General features: G+C 40.7%; 1 protein-coding gene across 1 annotated transcript in view; it reads right to left on the bottom strand.

Moving 5' to 3' along the window:
* The window catches only part of RASGRF2 (Ras protein specific guanine nucleotide releasing factor 2), a 229,871-nt gene that overhangs the window by 89,372 nt on the left and 117,581 nt on the right, over positions 1 to 22,918 (bottom strand). Inside the window, exons 13-16 of the mRNA XM_019796394.2 lie at positions 19,996 to 20,078; positions 14,508 to 14,756; positions 13,201 to 13,589; positions 2,400 to 2,525 (exon numbers count right to left, since the gene is read on the bottom strand). Coding sequence (XP_019651953.1) covers positions 2,400 to 2,525; positions 13,201 to 13,589; positions 14,508 to 14,756; positions 19,996 to 20,078 — 847 coding nt within the window. The remainder of the gene's footprint in view (positions 1 to 2,399; positions 2,526 to 13,200; positions 13,590 to 14,507; positions 14,757 to 19,995; positions 20,079 to 22,918) is intronic.

Genomic DNA, 22,918 nt, shown 5'->3' with positions numbered 1-22,918 from the left:
TTTTAAATATTTGTGGAAGGAGGTGGCAAGTAGACAGATGAGCCGGCACAATTTCAGCTAAACGGCAAGAAAATGTGTGACACTGTCCCCATTTGGATCCTCTGTTTTGTCACAGATTTCAGCTTCCTTCCCATGTTCCTATGTCTCTGGGATGTAGTCACATCAGAGAAGAAACAAAGGACTTAATTTAATTTACAAACAGGATGAGGATTTCCAAATAACGCTTATATAAATTAAAAAATTTTATAGATGAATATAAACATATGAAAAAAGACTATAAAGCAGAGCCCTGGTAATAGTGACCAAGTGAAGAGTATTTATTTCTCGCCTTGGTAGAGTTTTGCTTTCGTGAGCTTTGGCCCCAAAAAGCTCAGGATGGTTACCTTGAACTCAAGATGGGGGTCTGTCCCACGTCACAGGGATCAAGGAAGTCACCAAGGCCTGGACTGACCAAAGCTCTAAGAGCAGCAGAGAGATCTGGCTAACACTACAGTAGACCTGTAACAAGCCAGGGGAGTCCTACTCGCCACTTTCATCTGCCAGAACGACCCAAACGTCAGGGTGACCCATGGTTGATCAGAAGCCTGAAATCGGTCCACTCCCCAGGGCCTGATATCCATCTGGGTGAGTCTTCTGACAGCAGCCTGACCCGCGTTTAGCTTCTCCGGGAGCTGATCGCAAAGACAACTTCCACCCCTTGGCCAAGGCTACAAAGGAAATGGCCACTTGGAGCCTTGTGCTAAAGTGTTCTATTTATTTATTTATTTATTATTATTATTTTTTTAAAGATTTTATTTATTTATTTGACAGAGATAGAGACAGCCAGCGAGAGAGGGAACACAAAGGGGGAGTGGGAGAGGAAGAAGCAGGCTCATGGCGGAGGAGCCTGATGTGGGGCTCGATCCCACAACACCGGGATCATGCCCTGAGCCGAAGGCAGCCGCCTAACCGCTGTGCCACCCAGGCGCCCCTAAAGTGTTCTATTTAAAGCAGGTGTATGAAAGTAAAAAAAAATGTTTACATTTTACTTGGATTACTTGGGGTGAATCTGGTTTCGTAACTGAATAGTTTTCTCCTCTAGCTTGAAATAACTGACTTGAGGAGAATAAAGGAAACACTTCAAAACCAACTGTTGTGTTTTTTTGTTTTTGATTAGTAAAGAAAAATGTAAGGATTAACAACACATCTGTTTGTTTTTAAATATTTCTAAGGTTTAACAAGTGTTTAAAGTTTGTAATTCCTAGTAGGAAAACATTATCTTAATGCATACCCTAATGGCAAACCACTGTAAAAATGTTTCAAAAAACAACTATTACTTTGATTTTTTTTATGTGAACAATGGGGAGATAAAAAATTTCTACCTTTTGGTCTAACGGTTTTTCCTCCAATTATAGGACATTCGGTATGTTCTAAAACAAATTATGGGTAATGCTTTATAATTTTCATAACTATAGAAAATACACCAGTTTCTGCCACATGAACAATAATGATAATTGGGGTCCCGTGTAACTGGACCTTATTTTAAATTCTTTATTTAAATTCAATTTAGTTAACACATACTGTGTTAGTTTCAGGGGCAGAATTTAGTGATTCATCAGTTGCCTGTAACACTCAGTGCTCATTCCATCAAGTGCCCTCCTTCATGCCCATCACCCAGTTACCCCATCCCCCACCCACCACCCGTCCAGCAACCCTCAGTTTGTTTCCTAGAGTTAAGAGTCTTTTACGATTTGCCTCCCTCTCTGTTTTTATCTTATTTTATTTTCCCTTCCCTTCCCCTATGCTCATCTGTTTTGTTTCTTAGATTCCACACATGAGTGAAATCATATGGTGGCGAGGACGCAAGGAACTGGGATCCCTCTTACACTGTTAGTGGCGATGCAAACCAGAGCAGCCACTGTGGAAAACAGTGTGGAGTTTCCTCAAAAAGTTAGAAATAGAGCTACCCTACGACCTAGCAATTGCACTACTAGGTATTTATTCCACTGGACCTTATTTTAGGTGACATAGTGTGCTTAATAAGGTCCCCCCAAAATTGCGGTGTCCCAGAGGAGCCTATTTAATACAGACTACATTGGGATTCACGATAAGGTGGCAGAGTCCAAGAACATTTTGGTAAAGGAAGCACTGACACTCTTCAACCAGCCGCCCTCTAAGGACAAGCCTCTTGTGCAATGATGGGGTCAGATCACTATTAGTTACACTAATGATATATTCTCTAATCATTCATTTCTCCACTACATGACAGACACATTGTTTCCTTCCAACTAATGTTTGTAACAGACTAAAAAATATTTGGGGAGTGAAACAGGCAAAAGAAAGATTCAGAAACTAGGATCTATCTTTTGCTCCTTTCATATTTCCTGCTTTTATATTTCCATGTCTCCTTCTGAGCTTACCTACAGGCTGACGATAACGGAGGTGCTGAGGCGTGGAGGGTGACCGGCAAGGTGAAAGGTCCGTGCTGTCCGCCACCGGGGAACTTTCCACTCCTGCTCGGTCCATGGGCACAGACTCTAGGACAGCTGCTTGGAAACATCAGGAATTTTAACAACCAGGCCATGAATTCAATAGGCACAGTAGTAGGCACAGAAACACAAAGGTTTATTATGGATAACAGCCTTCCAGATGAGTCTACATTTTTAAAGGGCTTTAATATGAAATCAAGTCATTCCTCCGAGCAGTCTGCTAATGTCACTAAATCTCAACGCAATGTCTTCTTTACTCCTGTCTTGCGACCCTGGTGAGCCTGGCTAACCATACCCAGTCCTTTCTGCCCAACACAACAGCAGAAGTTAAAAAGAACAGGGGATGTGCTGTGGGTTCCCTACCCTCCGGAAGAGTAAGGGAAGAGGGACATTTCCAGATTGCAAATCAGACTGGGATCAAAACTGGGACTTCACTTATTCTTTGCTTGGGTTACCCCCTTATACCAACTGAAGTTTGAATCTCTACCAGTGTGGTCCCCATGAAGGTCTGGAGACTCCCAAGGACCTAGAGCTGCCCTGTCCAAAATGGTAGCATTAGCCAAATGGGACTAGGTAAATTTAAATTAAAATCAACTAAAATTAAGTTACTAATTCAGTTCCTTACTTGCACTAGCCATATTTCAAGTGCTCAGTCCCGAATGCAGCTAGTGGTTACAGTACAGGATGGCAGAGTCACAGAGCATCTCCATCCTCCCAGAAAGTTCTATTGGATAGCCCTGATCAAAGCCACAGCTCAGCAGGAGGCAAGTGGAAATTTTCAGAATGAACTATAGGGAAAGTTTAAGATCATCTGAGCCTTTTCACTGAAGCTACGTTCCCACGAATAAAAGGCACATCATTCTAGGGTCTCATTAGGCTATTACTGATGATGTTTCTGTACTACTCACACTGCCCTATTAACCAGGTAAAACTACAACTATGTGTACATTCTTTCACAGAAAAGCACAACCAAAAATTCATAAATTTCCAGCAATTCTTGTACTCCTTTTTCCTAGGGCTTTTCATTAACCTGTAACAGCTGTGTCACCTCTACTAATGTTCCATTACCCCTGTCAGCAGGACCGCTCTCAGCTCAGCTCCCTTTGCCATTCCATTCAAGATTTTAATCAATCAACCTTTCCAAAATCCCTAATGACTTCTTGCATGTGATTTGCTTCCTTGGAAATATGGCCACAATTCGGCTCTTTTGAAGCACAAAGGGGCCAGGGATGGGAAATGGTTAGGCTCTTTCCCTGAATGACATAATTACAGTAAAGCTGGCAATGATGCAGGATACAGACAAAAAAATCCATGCTTAGCTGTTAGTTTTATTATTTTCTAAATAACTCCCTCAAAATTCTGTAATGGAAGGCGTCTGCTGTGCAAGAGCGAGCAGAATATCAAATACGTGTCCTTGCGCTGATTCAACCATTCAATCCTCTGAGGCAAATGAAAAAATCATTTAGTCAGCAATTATCCTGAACCCAAAAAACTTCCCAGGGAGAGAGATGGTCAGGCCCTGAATATCCCCTGAAAGAACAGGAAAGCAAAGAATAACACTGTAAGCAAACAGGCAACTACAGAGAGAAGAAAGCATGCCAGCAGGGTGGGGGAGAAGAAGCATTTCCTTCTGGCATGTTCACTTTCAATCAAGTTTCATGCAAACAGCTTTGCTTGCAGGACGAGTAGGCAGATGTGGGCTCAAAACAAATGCTAAAATTGGGAGCACTTTCAGCCCACAGGCAGGCAATTTTCAAGCTCAGAACACAGAGACAGACACCGGTGATGCGGGCTGTGCAGCAACATCTAGCATGGGTTGCACAGTCATGATCCGAGTGCACACTGGCAGGTGAGAGACCCAAATACAGGCAGCAGTCTCGTGCCTTCCCTTCCTTGCCTGCCGCTGGCTGGATTTTTGTGGAGATCCCACCATCAGGTGGAATACGGATGAGTTGGGCTGAAATGTGCATTTCTAAGGAAAATCCAGGGTGGTAGAAGGTGGGGCTGGCCTGCTAGGAAGAAAGGAGGGCACTAATGAATAACAGGTGAGCCTGGGACAGATCTGGGGACTTGGCGGGGGGGGGGGGGGAAAAGGGGATAACGTGCATTCGTTTTCCCTCCGAGCTTCATCGTTTTGCTCACTTTGAGGAATAGTTCCTATTTCTCTTCTTTCCCTTTACGTCATTTGCAGTTCTCTTGCCAGAAAATATTGTAGGTTGGCATTAGCATTGCAACGACAATAAAACTAGACAAAAGTCCCTAACATTTTTCACATGGTGTGCCCTGAAACTGTCTAGCTGATCAGCAGTGAGAGAGACCTATGGCCTAAGTACGGACCTAACGGATGAAGCTGGTATTACGCAATGAGGTCGTACAGAGTTGTATCCTGAAGTGAAAAGCCAAAAATGTATAAACTGTTGGCACAGAATTCTTATTCAAGTTTGCCAACTGTTTTAAGTGTTAACATTATGCAAAGCACATGCAAACATCTTTCAAATTAAAGACAGATCAGTGTCTCCCTTTTCTTTGCCAATTAGAATTTTCGAGACTAGACAACAGAGTTAACACAGCAGCACTCTTGGCTCCTACAGACATCGTGTACACACACACACACACACACACACACACACACACACACACACTGAACCTGTCAGACTGATGCTGAAGTGAAGTGTTTTATCCATGACTTTCTTAGGCCTATTCATGACGAATTTTGCCCATTTATCAAAGCAAAATAAAAGAAAAATCTATGATTCCTTTGTTTCACCTCTTCAGAAAAATGCCACAGAGCTCCCTAGTCTCCAGTGTTAATTCTAAGCTTTCTACTCACAGCATTTCCTTTAAGGGAATCCACAGGATAAATTGTTCTCAAGTCCCAGTAGGAAGAAAAGACGTGCCTGTACACCAGTCTATTCTTAGGTTTCAGTATGAATCACATAATTGATTATTTTCAGAACCCAAACCAGGGTGACCCAAGGAACTGCAGAAGACCACACAGTGCTGTGTTCACTGCTCACTAACCATACCCTTGGCCTCAGACAGTTTTTCTTCATTGCTTGATTTCCTTATTCATTTTATTTTTAATCCAGCTATACCATGTTCCTGTTTGAACTACCACTTTAACTACTTGTTAGGAACAAGGTGGGAAGTAAATACATTAAAAGTAATCAGAAGACAGCTACAGAAAGGGAAAAGAAATAAAGATGTAAAGGGGATGCAGAACCATCTATCATGCTAATGGACATCAAAAGAAAACCAGAGCAGCCATATTTATGTCAGGCAAACTTGATTTTTTTTTAAGTATTTTTTTTTTTTTATTCTTACTTATGTGATAGAGAGACAGCCAGCGAGAGAGGGAACACAGCAGGGGAGAGGGAGAGGAAGAAGCAGGCTCCCAGCCGAGGAGCCCGATGTGGGACTCTATCCCGGAACGCCAGGATCACGCCCTGAGCTGAAGGCGGTCGCTTTAACGACTGCGCCACCCAGGCGCCCCATGATTTTTAAACCAAAGACTGTACAAGAGGTGAAGAAGGGCATTATCGTAATTAAGGGGTCTATCCATCAAGAAGACCTAACAATTGTAAATATTTATGCCCCAACTTGGGGGCATCTAAATATATGAATCAATTAATAACAAATATAAAGAAACTCATTGATAATAATACAATAATAGTAGGGGACATTAACACCCTACTTATAGCAATGGACAGATCATCTAAGCAGAAGATCAACAAGGTAGCCATAGCTTTGAATGACACACTGGACCAGATGGACTTAACAGATATATTCAGAGCATTTCATTCTAATGCAGAATAGACATTCTTTTTGAGTGCACATGGAACATTATCTAAAAGAGATCACACACTGGGTCACAAATCAGCCCTCAATACGTAATAAAAGATTGAGATCATAGCATGCATATTTTCAGACCAAACACTGAAACCTGAAGTCAACCACAAGAAAAAACTTGGAAAGACCACAAATACATGGAGGCTAAAGAACATCCTAGTAAAGAATGAATGGGGGTAACCAGGAAATTAAAGAAGAAATTAAAAAGTACATGGAAGCAAATGAAAATGAAAACATAACAGTCCAAAACCTTTGAGATACAGCAAAGGCAGTCCTAGGAAGGAAGTATAATGCAATACAGGCCTACCTCAAGAATCAAGAAAAGTCTCAAATACACAATCTAACTTTACCCCTGAAGGAGCTAGAAAAAGAACAGCAAATAAAACCTAAAGCCAGGAGAAGAAGGGAAATAATAAAGATTAGAGCAGAAATAAATGAGATAGAACCAAAGGAAAAAACAAAACAAAACAAAACAGTAGAACAGGTTAACAAAACTAAGAGCTGGTTTTTCGAAAGTATTAGTAAAATTGATAAACCCCTAGCCAGACTTATCAAAAAGAAAAGAGAAAGGACTCAAATAAATAAAATCAGGAATTAAAGAGGCATGATCATAAACAACACCACAGAAATACAAACAATTATAAGGGAATATTATGAAAAATTATATGCCAGCAAACCGGGCAATCTGGAAGAAATGAGCAAATTCCTAGAGACATACAAACTACCAAAGCTGAAATAGGAAGAAACAGAAAACCTGAACAGACCCATAACCAGTGAAGAAATTGAATCATAATAAAAAATCTCCCAACAACCAAGAGTCCAGTGCCAGACGGCTTCTCAGAGGAATTCTACCAGACATTTAAAGAGTTAATACCTATTCTTCTCAAACTGTTCCAAAAACAGAAATGGAAGGAAAACCTCCAAACTTATTCTAGGAGGCCAGCATTACCTTGATTCCAAAATCAGACAAAGACCCCACTAAAAAGGAGAATCACAGGCCAATATCCATGATGAACATGGATGCAAAAATTCTCAATGAGATACTAGCAAATTGAATCCAACAGTACATTAAAAGAATTATTCACTTCAATCAAGTGGGATTTATTCCTGGCTTGCAGGGGTGGTTCCATATTCACAAATCAATCAAAGTGATACAGCACATTAATTAAAGAAAGGATAAGAACCATATGATCCTCTCAATAGACACAGAAAAAGTGTTTGACAAAATACAGCATCCATTCTTGAAAAAAAACCCTCAATGAAGTAGGTATAGATGGAACATACCTTAACATCATTCAGGCCATATATGAAAGACCCACAGCTAATATCATCCACAATGGCAAAAACTGAGAGCTTTTTCCTCTACAGTAGGAACAAGACAGGGATGTCCACTCTCACCATGACTATTTAACATAGTACTGGAAGTCTTAGCATCAGCAATCAGACAACAAAAAGAAAGAAAAGGCATCCAAATCGTCAAGGAAAAAGTCAAACTTTCACTATTTGCAGACAGCATGATACTCTGTAAAAAACCCGAAATACTCCACCAAAAAATTGCTAGAATTGATACATGAATTCAGCAAAGTCACAGGATATAAAATAATGTATCTGAGTGGCTCAGTTGGTTAAGTGTGCAACTTCTGATTTTGGCTGCGGTTGTGATCTCAGGGTAGTGGGACTGAGCCCCGGGTCAGGCTATGTGCTCAGTGTGGAGTCTGCTTGGGAGTCTCTCCCTGGTTCTCTGCCCCCTCCCTGCTCACATTCTCCAAATAAATAAATAAAATATTTTTTTAAAAAATTATCTTCCTTTCCCTCTGCCCCTCCCTCCCCCCATTACACACTCTCTCTTGCTCAAATAAATAATTAATTAAAAAGAAAGAAAGAAAAGAAAATCAATGTACAGAAATCTGTTTCATTCTATACACCAACAATGAAGCAACAGAAAAATAAATCATAGAATCCATCCCATTTGCAATTGCACCAAAAACCATAAGATACCTAGGAATAAACCTAACCAAACAGGTAGAAGATCTATACTCTGGGAACTATAGAACACTTATGAAAGAAATCGAAGAGGACACAAAGAAATGGAAAAACGTTTGGTGCTCATGGATTAGAAGAACATACATTGTTAAAATGTTTATACTACCCAGAGCAATCTACACCTTTAATGCAATCCCTATCAAAATACCACCAGCATTTTTCACAGAGCTAGAACAAACAATTCTAAAATTTGTATGGATGGGGCGCCTGGGTGGCACAGCGGTTAAGCGTCTGCCTTCGGCTCAGGGCATGATCCTGGCGTTATGGGATCGAGCCCCACATCAGGCTCCTCTGCTCTGAGCCTGCTTCTTCCTCTCCCACTCCCCCTGCTTGTGTTCCCTCTCTCGCTGGCTGTCTCTATCTCTGTTGAATAAATAAATAAAATTAAAAAAAAAATTTGTATGGAACCACAAAAGACCCTGAATGGACAAAGCAACCGTGAAAAAGAAAAGCAAAGCTGGAGGAATCATGATTCCAGATATCAACCTATATTACAAACCTGTAGTCATCAAAGCAATATGGTACTGTCACAAAAACGGACATATGGATCAGTGGAACAGAGAACCCAGAAAGGGACCCACAACTATATGGTCAACTAATCTTCAACAAAGCAAGAAGGAATATCCAATGGAAAGAAGACCATGTCTTTAACAAATGATGGGAAAACTCGACAGCAATATGCAGAAGAATGAAATTGGACCACTTTGTCACACCATACACAAAAATAAATTCAAAATGGATAAAAGACCTAAATGTGAGACAGGAAACCATTAAAATCCCAGAAGAGAATACAGGCATCAACCTCTTTGACCTTGGCTGTAGTAACTACTCACTAGACATATCAACAGAGGAAAACAAAAGCAAAAATGAACTATTGGGGCTTCATCAAGATAAAAAGCTTGTGCAAAGCAAAGGAAACAATCAACAAAACAAAAAGGTAGCCTACAGAATGGGAGAAGATATTTGCAAATGACATATCTGATAAAGGGTTAGTATACAAAATCTATACAGAACTTATCAAACTCAATATCCAAAAACCAAATAATCCAGTTAAGAAATGGGCAGAAGACATGAATAGACATTTCTCCAAAAAAGACATCCAGATGGCTAACAGACCCATGAAAAGAAGCTCAACATCACTCATCGTCAGGGAAATACGGATCAAAACCATGATGAGATACCGCCTCACACCTGTCAGCATGCTAAATTCAACAACACAGGACAACAGATGTTGGTGAGGATGTGGAGAAAGGGGAACCCTCTTGCACTGTTGGTGGGAATACAAACTGGTACAGCCACTCTAGAAAATAGTACGGAGTTTCTTCAAAAAGTTAAAAATAGAAGCATCCTATCCAGCAATTGCTCTACTAGAGATTTACCCAAAGGATACAAAAATACAGATTCGAAGGGGTATATGCACCCCGATGTTTATAGCAGCATTATCAACAATAGCCAAACCACTATGGAAAGAACCCAAATGTCCATCAACTGATGAACTGATGAATGGATAAAGAAGAGGTTATAAATATATATATATTCCTTATATATATATATAATGGAATATTACTCAGCCATCAAATAATGAAATCTTGTCATTTGCAATGATGTGCATGAAGCTAGATGTATTATGCTAGCAAAATAAGCCAGTTAGAGAAAAATACCATATGATTTCACTCATATATGGAATTTAAGAAACAAAACAGATGAACATATGGGGGGGGGAAGAGAGAGGGAAACAAACCATAAGAGACTCTTAACAATAGAGAACAAACTGAGGGTTGATGGAGAGAGGTGGGTGGGGGATGGGCTAGATGGGTGACAGGCATTCAGGAGGGCACTTGTTAGGGTGTATGCAAGTGATGAACCACTGAATTCTATTCCTGAAACTAATATTGCACTGTATGTTAACTACCTGGAATTTAAATAACATTTTAAAAAAATAAGAAAGAAGGATGTAACGAAGTGGCCAGGAGAAAAGAAATGGCATGGAAGGACTGGGGGGCAATCAAGAGGGTGCACATTAGTGGATATGACTAAGAAACAAAGAGGGTAGAGGAGCTGCCATCTCTGGAGGAGAGGTTGGCTCCAGAGTGCTTCATCAAGTGCCATGGGCCCCACGTGACACAATCCGGGAACTTCCCCATCACCCAGAGTGAGAACAGCTCTGCATTTAACAATGACTGGGAATAGCACAATGACATTTCTAACTCATGAACCATGTGGATAAACTAACTCTTGAAAATCTAACTGCAAATCATTTGTTTGGGGGAAATCCAGTGAAAATAGGGGCATTAAGCCCTCCACTATTTTTATAATGTGGCAGAGAACCTAATTTTTTGGAAAGATTGGTTGACTGATTTGAGAGAGAGCTTATGCGAGCTGCTGGGGCGGGTGTGTGGTGCAGAGGGAGAAGGGAGGGAGAGAAGCAGACTGTTACACAGGGATCAATCTCACGACCACAACCTGAGCTGAGAAACCAAGAGCCAGACACTCAACCAACTGAGCCACCCAGGTGCCTCTGGGAAGCTAATGTTTTCACCACACCATTATTCATAGGTTTTCTCCACCTTTGGCCACCAGTCATAAATGATCCACGCCGCCTCTGGGCAGCGAGCTCTCCAGCGGCCACTAGCTGTGACCACAGTTGACTGCACCTCTGTCCAACATCTACACCCACCAGTCTTCAGCAGCCTTGATGGTCAGTGTCCTTCCTTTGGAGCTTAAGCCAGTTCTTTCGCATTTATCTTGGTCTCCCTGAGTCTAAGTTGATCCAGGCAAAAAAACTACTGATTCCTACCAGTGACCACACCTCCAACCTAAATAGCAGGGAAAACATCTGGGCTTGGGCGTTGAAGACCAGAACGAGAGAACTTGGTGAGCAATGTCACAATCTGTAACAAGTTAAGAGGAAGAATTAGCCACGATGGGCAGTGCAGCTTGACTGAGGACCTCTAGAACTGGTATTCAGACCAACCTCCAAGCCATGAATGTCTGACACTAACATGCTTACTCCTAAAGCTCTCCTAGCTCAAAATAACACAAGAATCCAGACTTAACCGCCAGACTTCTCTCCTATTTATTGCAATCTNGAACTGGTATTCAGACCAACCTCCAAGCCATGAATGTCTGACACTAACATGCTTACTCCTAAAGCTCTCCTAGCTCAAAATAACACAAGAATCCAGACTTAACCGCCAGACTTCTCTCCTATTTATTGCAATCTGATTAAAGGAGGGAGCAGACCTTCCCATACTCTGAGAAATTCCTGTACTTCCCAGGGCACCCTGCCCCAGAGGGGAGGTCTGTGATAAGCATCCCTAAGTCACTCTCTCCACAGAGGTTCCCAGGCACTGGCGCTGGAGCGAACCCCAAAAGTACTTGTCAGCTTGCGTGCTGTCTCATTATGCCTGAGAAGAATCCATCCTGATTCTACTAAAGCTTGTTGTTCTAATGACTTTTTAATTACCTTCCTCCTTTCCTCCTCCTTAGTTGCTAACTTGTCAATTTAAAGAATTTCTTGTTTAAAAGGGTGCTACTTTTGATGATGACAACCAACCAGTTAAGATTCCATTAAGTACTTCACTCAGGAAGCTTATTTTTAAATTATCTGAGCTAGGAAGTATATAGAAGCTTCAAGAAGATAAAGAAGCAAGGGTCTATGCTTCCATCTGGGTGATCCTCCTTGAAATTTGGACACTTTGATTAAATACCCAATTTCTTTTATGTCATCAGTAAATAAATCAGTTATCATACAGCCAAAAAAAAAGCTGTTTTCTAATTTGGCTATGAAACCTTTTTAATTTTCACCACAGAAATATTAAAGCAACAAAAGTCACCTCCTCTAACCCATACATTGTACCGAGCTGTGAAAGGTGAGGTAACAGAATACACCTTGGTTAGTAAACTGAATGTTTTGCTTCATTCATTCATTTAACAAAAACTAACTACCTGCCAGGCACTGGCCAAGGCACTGAGAGTACACTGATGAACAAGGTAGACAATGTTGCCGATCTTATGGAACTTACACGTCCAGGCAAGAGGAAGAACTAGTGCAAAGGCCCTGAGGCAGAAATGACTGAGCTGTTTCTGAGACACAAAAAGGAAATCCCTGTGACTGCATTCTAGTATATTAGGAGGCATGATAGGAACAGGGGTTGGAGAGAGAGACAAGGTTCAAATCTCATAGTATCTGAAGGCCTTGTGAGGGAAAATATATTTTAATCTAAGTGCCAAAGAAAGTCATTAGAGAATTTAATCAGGAAAATATACCCAATTCACCTTTAAAAAAAAACAAACATCTTGGCTGTCATGGACAATGAACACTATCTCGAATTTTATTTTTCTCCCTCTATGTCTGTTGTAATATGAAGCACTACCTTGGTAACGAAACTGAAGAAGCCATCTGAATGCTTCCAGGCTGGGTCATCCTTAGCAGGGGAGGCGGGAAGCAGTCTGGGTGTTCAAGGCAGACACCAGAGAAGAAGGCTCTGAGGCCTACGTTCCCAGAAGAGGGTGCCTCCTACCTCTACACAAAGTATCAGCCTTAACCAATTCTATGAAGAACCTTCCAGTAATACCGTTCACATAACGCTGTGTTCCATACACAGCTGACTACAATTAGCCTTTTACCATAGAAGACCCCAGGACAGCTAACTTTGCCCTCCTTTCTTTCCACACAGGCTAGTGACCTACAGGCATTTCCTCTTCTCACTAGCCATTGTATTCATTCCACTTTCTACACAGGAGTAGGAAAGCTATAAAGCAAGGGATCTAGGGTTCCAGAAGGAATGGCAGGGAAGGAGGCAGCCAGCAAACACGGGGTGTGGCAGCTGGATAATACCTCTTTGAATACTTCGTTTTAGCTTGTTACACAGATCCATGCGGGGGTTATCTATAGGCTCCTCTACAGATCCTGGGCTTTGCTCTGGAGAAGGCAGGCCTCTGCTGAGATCCAACGGTACTTTGCCAGTGTGCGGCGGTGGGGAGGCAGCAGGGCTGTAGGTGGTGGTAGGGCTGCTGGACGCTGAGCAGGTGGTCAGGTCCAACGCTCCTATCCTTGAGTTCAATGGAGACGTCAAGGACAGCTTTCTGGCCCTCACTGGGGAGGACGTCCTAGACACAGCCAGCGGTGGCGGGGAAGAGAATTTGCGACACAGGCGTGGGGATTTGCCATCCACCAAATGTTCACCTCTGTTGTTCTGGCTGGTGGCAAAAAACAATTCTAATGACCTAAAAATAAGAGCAGAAGCTATTAACAGATGATAGCCAAGTAAAGATGATTCCCCTGATATCATTCAGAATATGCTCCCTATGTTAAAAGGCCACGATATCATTGCACTTCCGTTGCTGGATTTCCTTTATTTATTTTTTTAATTTTTAATTTTTTTGCAAATACATGTTACTTTATTATTTTTTTAATGTTTTTTTATATATTATGTTAGTCACCATACAGTACATCCCCGGTTTCCGATGTAAAGTTCAATGATCATTAGTTGCGTATAACACCCAGTGCACCATGTAATATGTGCCCTCCTTACTACCCATCACCGGTCCATCCCATTCCCCGACCCCCCTCCCCTCTGAGGCCCTCAGTTTGTTTCTCATTGTCCATAGTCTCTCATGCTTCATTCCCCCTTCTGATTACCCCCTGGATTTCCTTCATTTAAATGCTACCTATATACCACACACTTGCTGAAGGAATACAGACACTTTTTAGGCCTTGTCTAATCCCTTGCTTACTAAACTGTGGCCCAAAGACCAGTAGTTTTGGTATCTCTGGGGCGCTTGGTAGAAATGCAGAACTGAGGCTCCACTCCAGACATGTTAAATCACAGTCTGCAATTTAACAAGACCCCGGGTGATTCTTAATGCATGTTAAAGTTTGAAAACCACAACCGTTTAAAAAAAAAATAGGAGAGCCTAAAACAATACAGCTAGCTTCCAAATAATCATGGAGCAAGCAAAGATGACTTGGGGACTCTAGGGTTCTCAACGTTTTCTGTGGAGACGTCTACCCACGCATTCTACAGGCAGCGCATGTAAGTTCCCAGGTGAGCCAATCCTGTAGGAGCAGCTCGGCAGAATGTCTGCATGGAGACCCAGGGACCGAGGGGGCCAACTTCCAGGACAGGCAAGTCCGGGGCCTACCTGACAGGGATGGAGGTGAAAGGCCTCTTGTATATGTCGGAAAGTTTCGCCAGCACCACAGCTGCCGTTGTGAAAATACGATAGGTGTGCAGAAAGGTGTTGAGGAAATCGATACTAAGAAACCGCAAGTCTGTCAGCCGCTCCAGGAGGCGCTCCACGCTGGCGTAGCGGATCTGTGGCACTTTGCAGGAGTTGAGTGTTTTACTGAAGCAAATGTCGGTGTCATCTTTATGAAGACGGGCATCAGATCTACACACAAAGCAGGAACGTAAGCACAAAACCGGGACTTGGCTTCCTCTCAGCCACTGAGTATTTCAGTATTCCAAAACACAAACTTGTATGTGGGCTTCCCATTGTATTTGATAAAAGATGCTTATGTGACCTATTACATGCAAGAAGGCAGGGCTTTAAGGACATCAACTACATCCTTATGATTTAGGAAGGTCAGAATTAATTGTGCAGAAGGTAAGAATAATTCATTTCACTCTGTGGATTCCTTCTGTAGGGGAAGAAAAATAATTTTCCCTCTACCTTTCTGAGTCCTTGGCTGAGACTCTTGTAATAAAAGACAGATTAGCAAGAGAAAAAACAAACAGAAGTTTATTAACATGCATACCTCATGTACACATGGGAGATACCCTGGGAAAAATAAGCAACTTCCAGAGGTGGCTTAGAATTCATGCTTAAATACCATCTTAATAGGGAAAATGTGGGGGGGGGTGGCTGGGGGGTAGGCCTCTTAGGCGAAAGTAAATGATTTTTAGGAAAGATGAATGGGCCCTTAGGAGACTAGGTGGGAGGTGTGATAGTTTGGGACAGTTTGTCTAGGTGTGGGGTTGACGTCTAGTCTCCTCTTCTATAATAACTGTCAATCCGCCCTGGTTGATGAAATTCTCAGGGATGGGATTTATGAAAACTGAGTGCCTTTTGGAGGATCTGTCTTTAGGCAAATAAGAGGAGTCCAGAGAAAGTTTCTCCCTGCATTTGCTGTTTTTCAAGTGCCTACAACTCAATCAATATGTCCAAGTGGCATGTTTTGGGGTGGCACATTCTGCTATCCTTCCCTTCCCTCTCTAGTTCATTCATGTTTTACTAGGGAAATGAAGCCAAATACCCTATTTAGGATGGGCATTGGTTATGGCCTTAAATCAGCATATCAGAAGTGTGCTTAATAAGTAATGGGCAATGTTCTTCCCACATATGGGTAGGGAAAGAGGGAGACACACAGATATCACGGCTCTATCTGTGGTTATTTTTTTCCTCACTTCTAATTTTGTGCATTTGTACCCCCCCCCATTTTTTCTTAGCTAAACTGACCAACAGGTTATGTTATTAAGGTATTTTTCCCCTTAGAACTGGCTCTGTGATCGATTCTACTGTTTTTCTGTATTTTAATGTATTCATGTCTGTTCTTATTTCCTTCCCACACTTTCTTACAGTTTATTTCTTCATTCTTTTTCTAACTTCTTGAACTGAATGCTTAATTCACTTCATTCTTCCTGGCTCATTAATGCATTTAAGTCTACCCATTTTATGAGTAGTACAGTTTAACCCATAAATTAATTGTGTGAAATGTTATGTCGTCATTATTTTGCCATATTTTGTAGCATTAAAAATATCTTCATTAAAAAAATAAAGTAATGGATGAGATTCTCCATGAATAGTACCCACCACTGCCCCCCTGCAGTGTTCTGCTTTTTCTCATTCTGTAAAGCCTCCCATCTGGCTGCGCCTTTACCCTACTGGGTTCCCCGGGCGCCTGAGCAGCCCGTCCGGGGTGGGGGGGCACACTAGCAGGAAGGTTCACACAGTGGCCCTCACAATCTGTGGCTGTGCCCAGAGCCTTCAGCCAGTGGTGCACATTTGTTTAAAAGAGCAAAAGAGGCCAGCAAAGAGGCAAAGCTTGTAAGAGAAGATGCCTGGGAGCAGGGGCTGAATCCAAGTGGGGCTCAAAGAAATGCACACCTTCATTAGGACTGCCCAGAGCTTTTGCATTCCCTTCTGAGACCCCTTGCTCCCCTCCACCGCAGCATCTCAGAACAAGCCATCAATGAAGTCCTGGATTTCACCATTTGATGAAAGCACATGCTGCAGGGCCAGGAATGTTCAGTAAAGCAAATGCTTGCTTAGAATCAGCTCGCTGCTGTGAGTGCCCTAAATTAGCCCCTTCAGCACTTCGAGGGATTTTAAATTATATATTTATTTTCTTTCAAATAAAAAGGAATCAATAACTTTCTTAGCTTGCTCTTGGAAACTTCCCACCCCAACCTACATTTGGTGCAGGCAAAAGTACTTCGTTTGCAGGCTCGAAAGGGCATTTTAAATGAGCAGCTTACCCCTGCTGAGGAACTAAGGGTGGCCCGTTAGTTTTAGCCACTTTATTGATCTTGAAAATACACAAAGGCATCTTTTGAGATTCTTGAAAATGGCATGGGGCTCTTTTTTCCACCCCTTATGTGACCCTTAATCAACTACTCTTATGGTTCTTAATTTTCTCATTAGGAGAAAGACCTTAGAACTTTCATGAATCAATCAGTCTGTCCAGAAGACAGCTGATCGAGGTAATCACTTTCCCCCCCACCATTTTCCCATTAAAAATCTCTATTTTCTAAGAAAGATGAGGTCAACTATTATTAAAAGGAAGCAAGCCTTACCTTACCCTACCCTAAAATGGAAGCATCATTTAAAGGGGTATTTTCACCTAATAAATATCATAATTTTGCATTCTGACAGTAGTTCTGAGCTTTGCAGCTTCTGACTCTAATTACTTTATTCAAAACACTGGAAGAAATGAGGTGCCTGGCTGGCTCAGTTGGTAGAGCATGCAACTCTTCATCTCAGGGTTGTGAGTTCTAGCCTCACGTCGGGCGTGGAGCTTACTTCAACAACAATAACAACAACACTGGAAGAAAAAAATATGTTGTGGCAACATTAAATTAAAATAAAACTGACTAATTATACCACTGTCCTTCAAAATTATGATTACATTTTCCTTTTAAGAAAAGAAAATAAATTAAATATGATGAAATTATTTAATTTCCTTTTATTACACTGAATGCAGTGTTTATTTCCTAAGGGGCTCTCAAGTGAGATATAACGCATTACTTAAGCCCCCTGTGACAATAACAACTCCTTTTTGGTGAACTTAAAAAAGCCATCTTGAGACATGAAACCCAAATTACCTATTATAATTAAGTTTTAAAGGGAAGTGAGTGCTTGCAAAGTGATGCCATCTCAGTAACAAGACACAATTAGGATTGTTTTTAACTATCAAAAACAATGTTGTCTTTTTTTTTTTTTTCCAATGGTATGTGGCCAAGGAGATGTGCAGAAAGGCCCTAATACATTTAGGGTAGAATAGGGCCACAGAGGGAACTATCAGAAGGAACAGAGACTGCAAAATTAGCCTCTTTCCTCTGGCTGAGGAAAACCAGGCTCGGTCAGGCAGGGAAAAGTGGAACAAAGAAATATATGAGACTTTACTCTGCCTTGGGATTACGTCTAGAATAGGATAGATGCGCATCAAAACATATGCGACTCTAATGGAAAATCTTTACAGCCCGAGATTCAGGTTTCTGTCCTAGCAGGAGAGCAGTGCCTACTCATTCAAGCATCACTCTGTGCACCCAAAAGAGGGAAGTCTTGGTCTATGTGCGAGGCAGTTACACATATAAGGTTGGACATGGACACTAGTCAAACGGACATCATGTGGGACAGAAGATGCCTTTGGGCGCCAGCCAAAACCAGTCAGGCACAAAACTAAAGTTTTTATCTGTATTCATTTTTAAAGTCAACAAAATGTAGGTATGGCATATGTGAAGCAGCTCTAGGGCTAGACTCGGCCGCAGTGTCCAACTTACATATTCTCATTCTAAAGCGGTTGGGACTTTCATGGCTGTCTTGCCTTCAAGAAACTACTTTTAGGGGCGCCTGGGTGGCACAGCGGTTAAGCGTCTGCCTTCGGCTCAGGGAGTGATCCCGGCATTATGGGATCGAGCCCCACATCAGGCTCTTCCGCTAAGGGCCTGCTTCTTCCTCTCCCACGCCCCCTGCTTGTGTTCCCTCTCTCGCTGGCTGTCTCTATCTCTGCCGAATAAATAAATAAAATCTTTAAAAAAAAAAAAGAAACTACTCTTAAAAATGAATAATAGTAACATATGCTATTTTGTGAAACATTAAAATAAGAATCCCAAGGTAGAAAATTAAAATAACTCTAACTCAATGATGTGAATTTAAAAATTAAGTCACAGTTTGGACCTTTTCATTGAATACTGCATACCTGCTCTTAATCTTAGCATCACACATTTTTAACTAATGTGGTTCCAAAAAAAAATTATGCTAACTCAAAAACCAAAAAACTGAATGCTAAAGGAATCTTCGCCCTAGAGCCTTAAAATGATTCTACCTAAAATGTTTTTACATTTGACCAGTAATTTAAAATACTATCATTCTTTCACAGTTTATATCTTTCTGTAGTAATTACAGCTCTAGTACAACGTACTCTGCCTTCATCTGATACAACAGTAAGTTCTAAAAGTTGTGCTGTTGGGATGGGGCTAAGTACACTAATTTCCTATCAGAAGAGGAAAATTAATGTTATTTATTGCCTTAGCACAAACAGTTCAGATCTTTAAAAAAAATCCACATTAAAAATGCAGAGAAGACAAATATTTTCTTAGTTTCATGCAACTTTTTAAAAAAGATATAACAGGACTGCTTTCAAAAATAGATTTTATTCTTAGAATTTGAACTGCAAATAAACAAAAAAAAAAAATGAGAACAGGGAACAATTTGGTCAGCTTCAAAATAGTCCTGAAACAATTTCAGAATTTATAATCAAAAAAGTATGTAGAGACAAAAGCATTAATAGAGAGAGCAATGCCACATAGTTACCGATATAACTTCTCATTTTAAACTCCCATTTCCCGATTGACCACCTTAAATTATAGGATATGTTTTTTTGTTAACAAAACAGAGAGAGAGCATGATGACAGACTTGGGCAAATCCACTTATGGGCAGTGGGTAGACAGTACCATGGGAAGGCCAAGTGATTCATGTCAAGTGTCCTCAAAATCCAAATACATCTCTACACCCAAATCTGAGTAACACGATTGATTCATACCTCCTGGGAAGATGCCAGAAGAATCTGCCATACTTTGACCTAGCCTCTGACCTTGGACACATCTGGCTGTCACAACTTTTTATACTGAACTTGAAAATCTCAATAGGCTTTTGTCCTCAATGAAAGAGTATGTAACAGTATGAAAAACAGTTTTCCATGCTATGAATCAATAAACTATGAAGCTGAAAAACCATTTTGATAGTCTTATTATTTATAATAGCATACCATGAATTATCGCATTACTGTCAAGAAACATATTAACAAAAATGAAGCAGAATCCTACTGAAGCAATATTTTATGCAGGGCTTTATGTTCTCTACCAATTCCACTGATTAAAATGTAAGGGAAAGGATTATTACACTTACTTAATCATATGTGGCACAGTAACTTTGGAATTCTCTTCAAATACTATAGTCATTAAACCATTACACCGTATATTGTCCACACACTGTGAAATTAAAAAACAAACAATTTCAACCCACATGAAAACCTAGGCAGGTCACATAGTCTCAGAATTGTTTATAGCCACAAAAACAAGTTGAGTTTCTCATTTCATCTGTGCGCGCACACACACACAGCAGCATGTAAACATTATACATTGATGAACAGATTGGATACCCAGATACCAAAACTGTGCACCTGGTGAATACCCGAGGACAGACGGAAGAGCTGTGTTCTCCTGGAATGTACTGCCTAAGGACTCTGGCCCCAACGTCACAGCATCACAATTCTCGGCCAGTAGCGGCACCCGTTGAGAGGTTTATAGCTTCTGACAGTAATTGCCTCTGCTGTATTCATTCTCGGCCCGAGGGTGCTCTGGGACAGGCTGAGTAGAAATGATGGCTTTCTTGGATGGAATTCATCTTCTGTCTCACTAGTACTCTCTAGGCCTGCTTCTAAGGTGTTTTTTGCCAACAAATTCACACACTTGACTAGTTTCTCTAGCAGTATCTATTGGCACCATGTTGATTTGATGAGAATGTATTGCATAATTTCGCCTGTTTCTGGAATGCACGAAGCCCTGTTCATCTTGTTTTCTTTTCTTTTAAGGAGGAAAATTCAAGAACTTCTGCTAATTTCCATTGCCTTATTAACTTATGCCTTACCAATTTAAAAATTCCCTTTGCAATTAGAGAAGGGTTAGAGAAGGATTTATTTTGAATTACACATCTTCCCTTTGAACAAAACAGAAAATGAAAAAAGATTTAAGCAATTTTTAAAATCAGAACTTATATTTCTAGTTACTAGGATACCGTGTAGTGATTTATAACTGTAATTAAATGGTGTGAAGAGGTTGATTGGTGGAGGGTGGGGGGCATGGGGAAGAGGGTTGTATGGGGACAGGACTAACAGACAGGGAGAGAAGAGACAGGATAAGTGATCCTTTACCTCAGTGGCCTTCTTTTCATTCTCAATGTTTCTCAAGCACAATGAGGATGCTGCTTGAGTTAGCAAAACAGGAAGTGAGAGGACAGAGATGGTGTTTGATGAGAAATGTGGAAAATGAGCAATGTTCCTTCAGTTTCCTTTAACATTTTAAGCAAATGGCATAGTTACACAAACAATAGCTTTAGGATGATTTAGGATTCTAGTTTCTATGTTTAGATTTTCTGTTTGTTCTTTGACAGATCAACCTGGTCCTTTTTACAGAATAATCTTTTCTTTTTCTTTCCATCCTTCCTTCCTTCTTCCCTCCCTCTTTCTCTTCCTTTCCTCCATCTTTCTTTCTTTCTTTCTTTCTTTCTTTCTTTCTTTCTTTCTTTCTTTTTTTCTTTCTTTCTCCTTCCTCCCTCTCTTCCTTTGTTCCTTCCTCTTTCTGGCTTTAATATACTTTAAACATTCTTATTTTACAGTCTTTTCCAAGTTGTCACCCTATTATCTGAAGTTCCAGCAGTATTAATTCTGGTGTTCACTGTGTATTCTGATTCTCTCATGATAGGTAAGCTACTCACAAGATTTGTAATTTTTTATTTTGAGCACACTGTCATAAGGCCTGAATTATAAAGTGTTGCTAATGGAGTGACTTTTGTGTTTGCTTCTACCAAGCAGTCTTGGGATTTCAACAGTCCCCAAAACTGCTTTTACATTAATTTCTCGGTTTGGATTTTTCACACCATTGAATATTATACACTTAAGCTTCAAATCCATAGGCCAGAAACACATTCATTTCTTTCAAAGGAGATTTTTTAAAAAATCAGAACCCAAGACTAAGACAAACTTCCTTATTTCTTTTTTCAGCTAATGGGAAGAGTTTTTTTGAGTTCTTATCTCACAGAAGGGATACCCTTCCAATATCCAGGCTTTAAACAGGAAGCTTAATTTGTTTAAGGAGCCCAAGGCTACCTTAGTCCCTTTAGTTAAAACCCCTTGGGCTTGGGACCAATTCTCAATCTAAAATCATTCCTAGGTCTCTAGGTGTTCAGCTTATAAGCTTTCTGCTCTAAATTTCTTCCGTATTTCTGACAACTAGATCTCTGTAAAATATCACCAATCTGTAAATATCACCAATGTATTGAAAAATTTTATATGCTAAACATTTCTGTGTTTGTAACTACAGGGGATCTAAATCAGCTCAGTCTTCTACACCCTCAGAACTGGAATCTGAGATAAATATTTTAGACCCAAAAGAGATTTACGTGACTACTCTTGACCATCTCATTATCCAGTGTCATATCTCATTCGTAAATCTTTCTGATTTCATGTCTGAAGCATTCTATTGAAAAAAACTTTCACTTGTGCTCAAGTTTCAGGAAATCAAAACACACATCTGAACCATACACACATATGTACATACAACCATACCTACATCTGAACCATAGCGCAATATTAAAAATCCTCATTTCCTCCACAGGCAGGCTGCAGTGACAACTTGGGTGAACAAACAGAGCTCTTGGCCGTTCTGGGTCCCCTAGCTCTACTTCAACAAGAGTATTCTGTTTTCATCTCACTTCCATTTGGGACTTGCAATGATGCCGCCCTGGAGAAAGGGTTCTCTTTCATAAAAACGTCAGACTATAATAGAATAACCTGTGTATGAATATATTTATATTGGAAGGCATGGAATATATTCACAACCATAGAAGCCTGTCTTTTAGTTACGCTGGGGAAAAGTGACTGAGTCCTGGGAAAATAAATACAGTTCACTCATTCAAGAAGAATCACAATAAGCAAGGTGTCACATATCTTAAAGCATACACCGAATTTATGTGAATTAACAGTAAACCTTGAAATTAATAGAATTGATAGAATAACATGCATGTTCACAATAGCCCCAGGTAATTCTGGTGC

This window comes from Ailuropoda melanoleuca, chromosome 3 (genome assembly GCF_002007445.2).
Source record: "Ailuropoda melanoleuca isolate Jingjing chromosome 3, ASM200744v2, whole genome shotgun sequence".
In the NCBI taxonomy this organism is placed as follows: Eukaryota; Metazoa; Chordata; class Mammalia; order Carnivora; family Ursidae; genus Ailuropoda; species Ailuropoda melanoleuca.
Note: the sequence above shows the minus strand (reverse complement) of the source record. Positions and strands in the feature narration are given on the sequence as shown.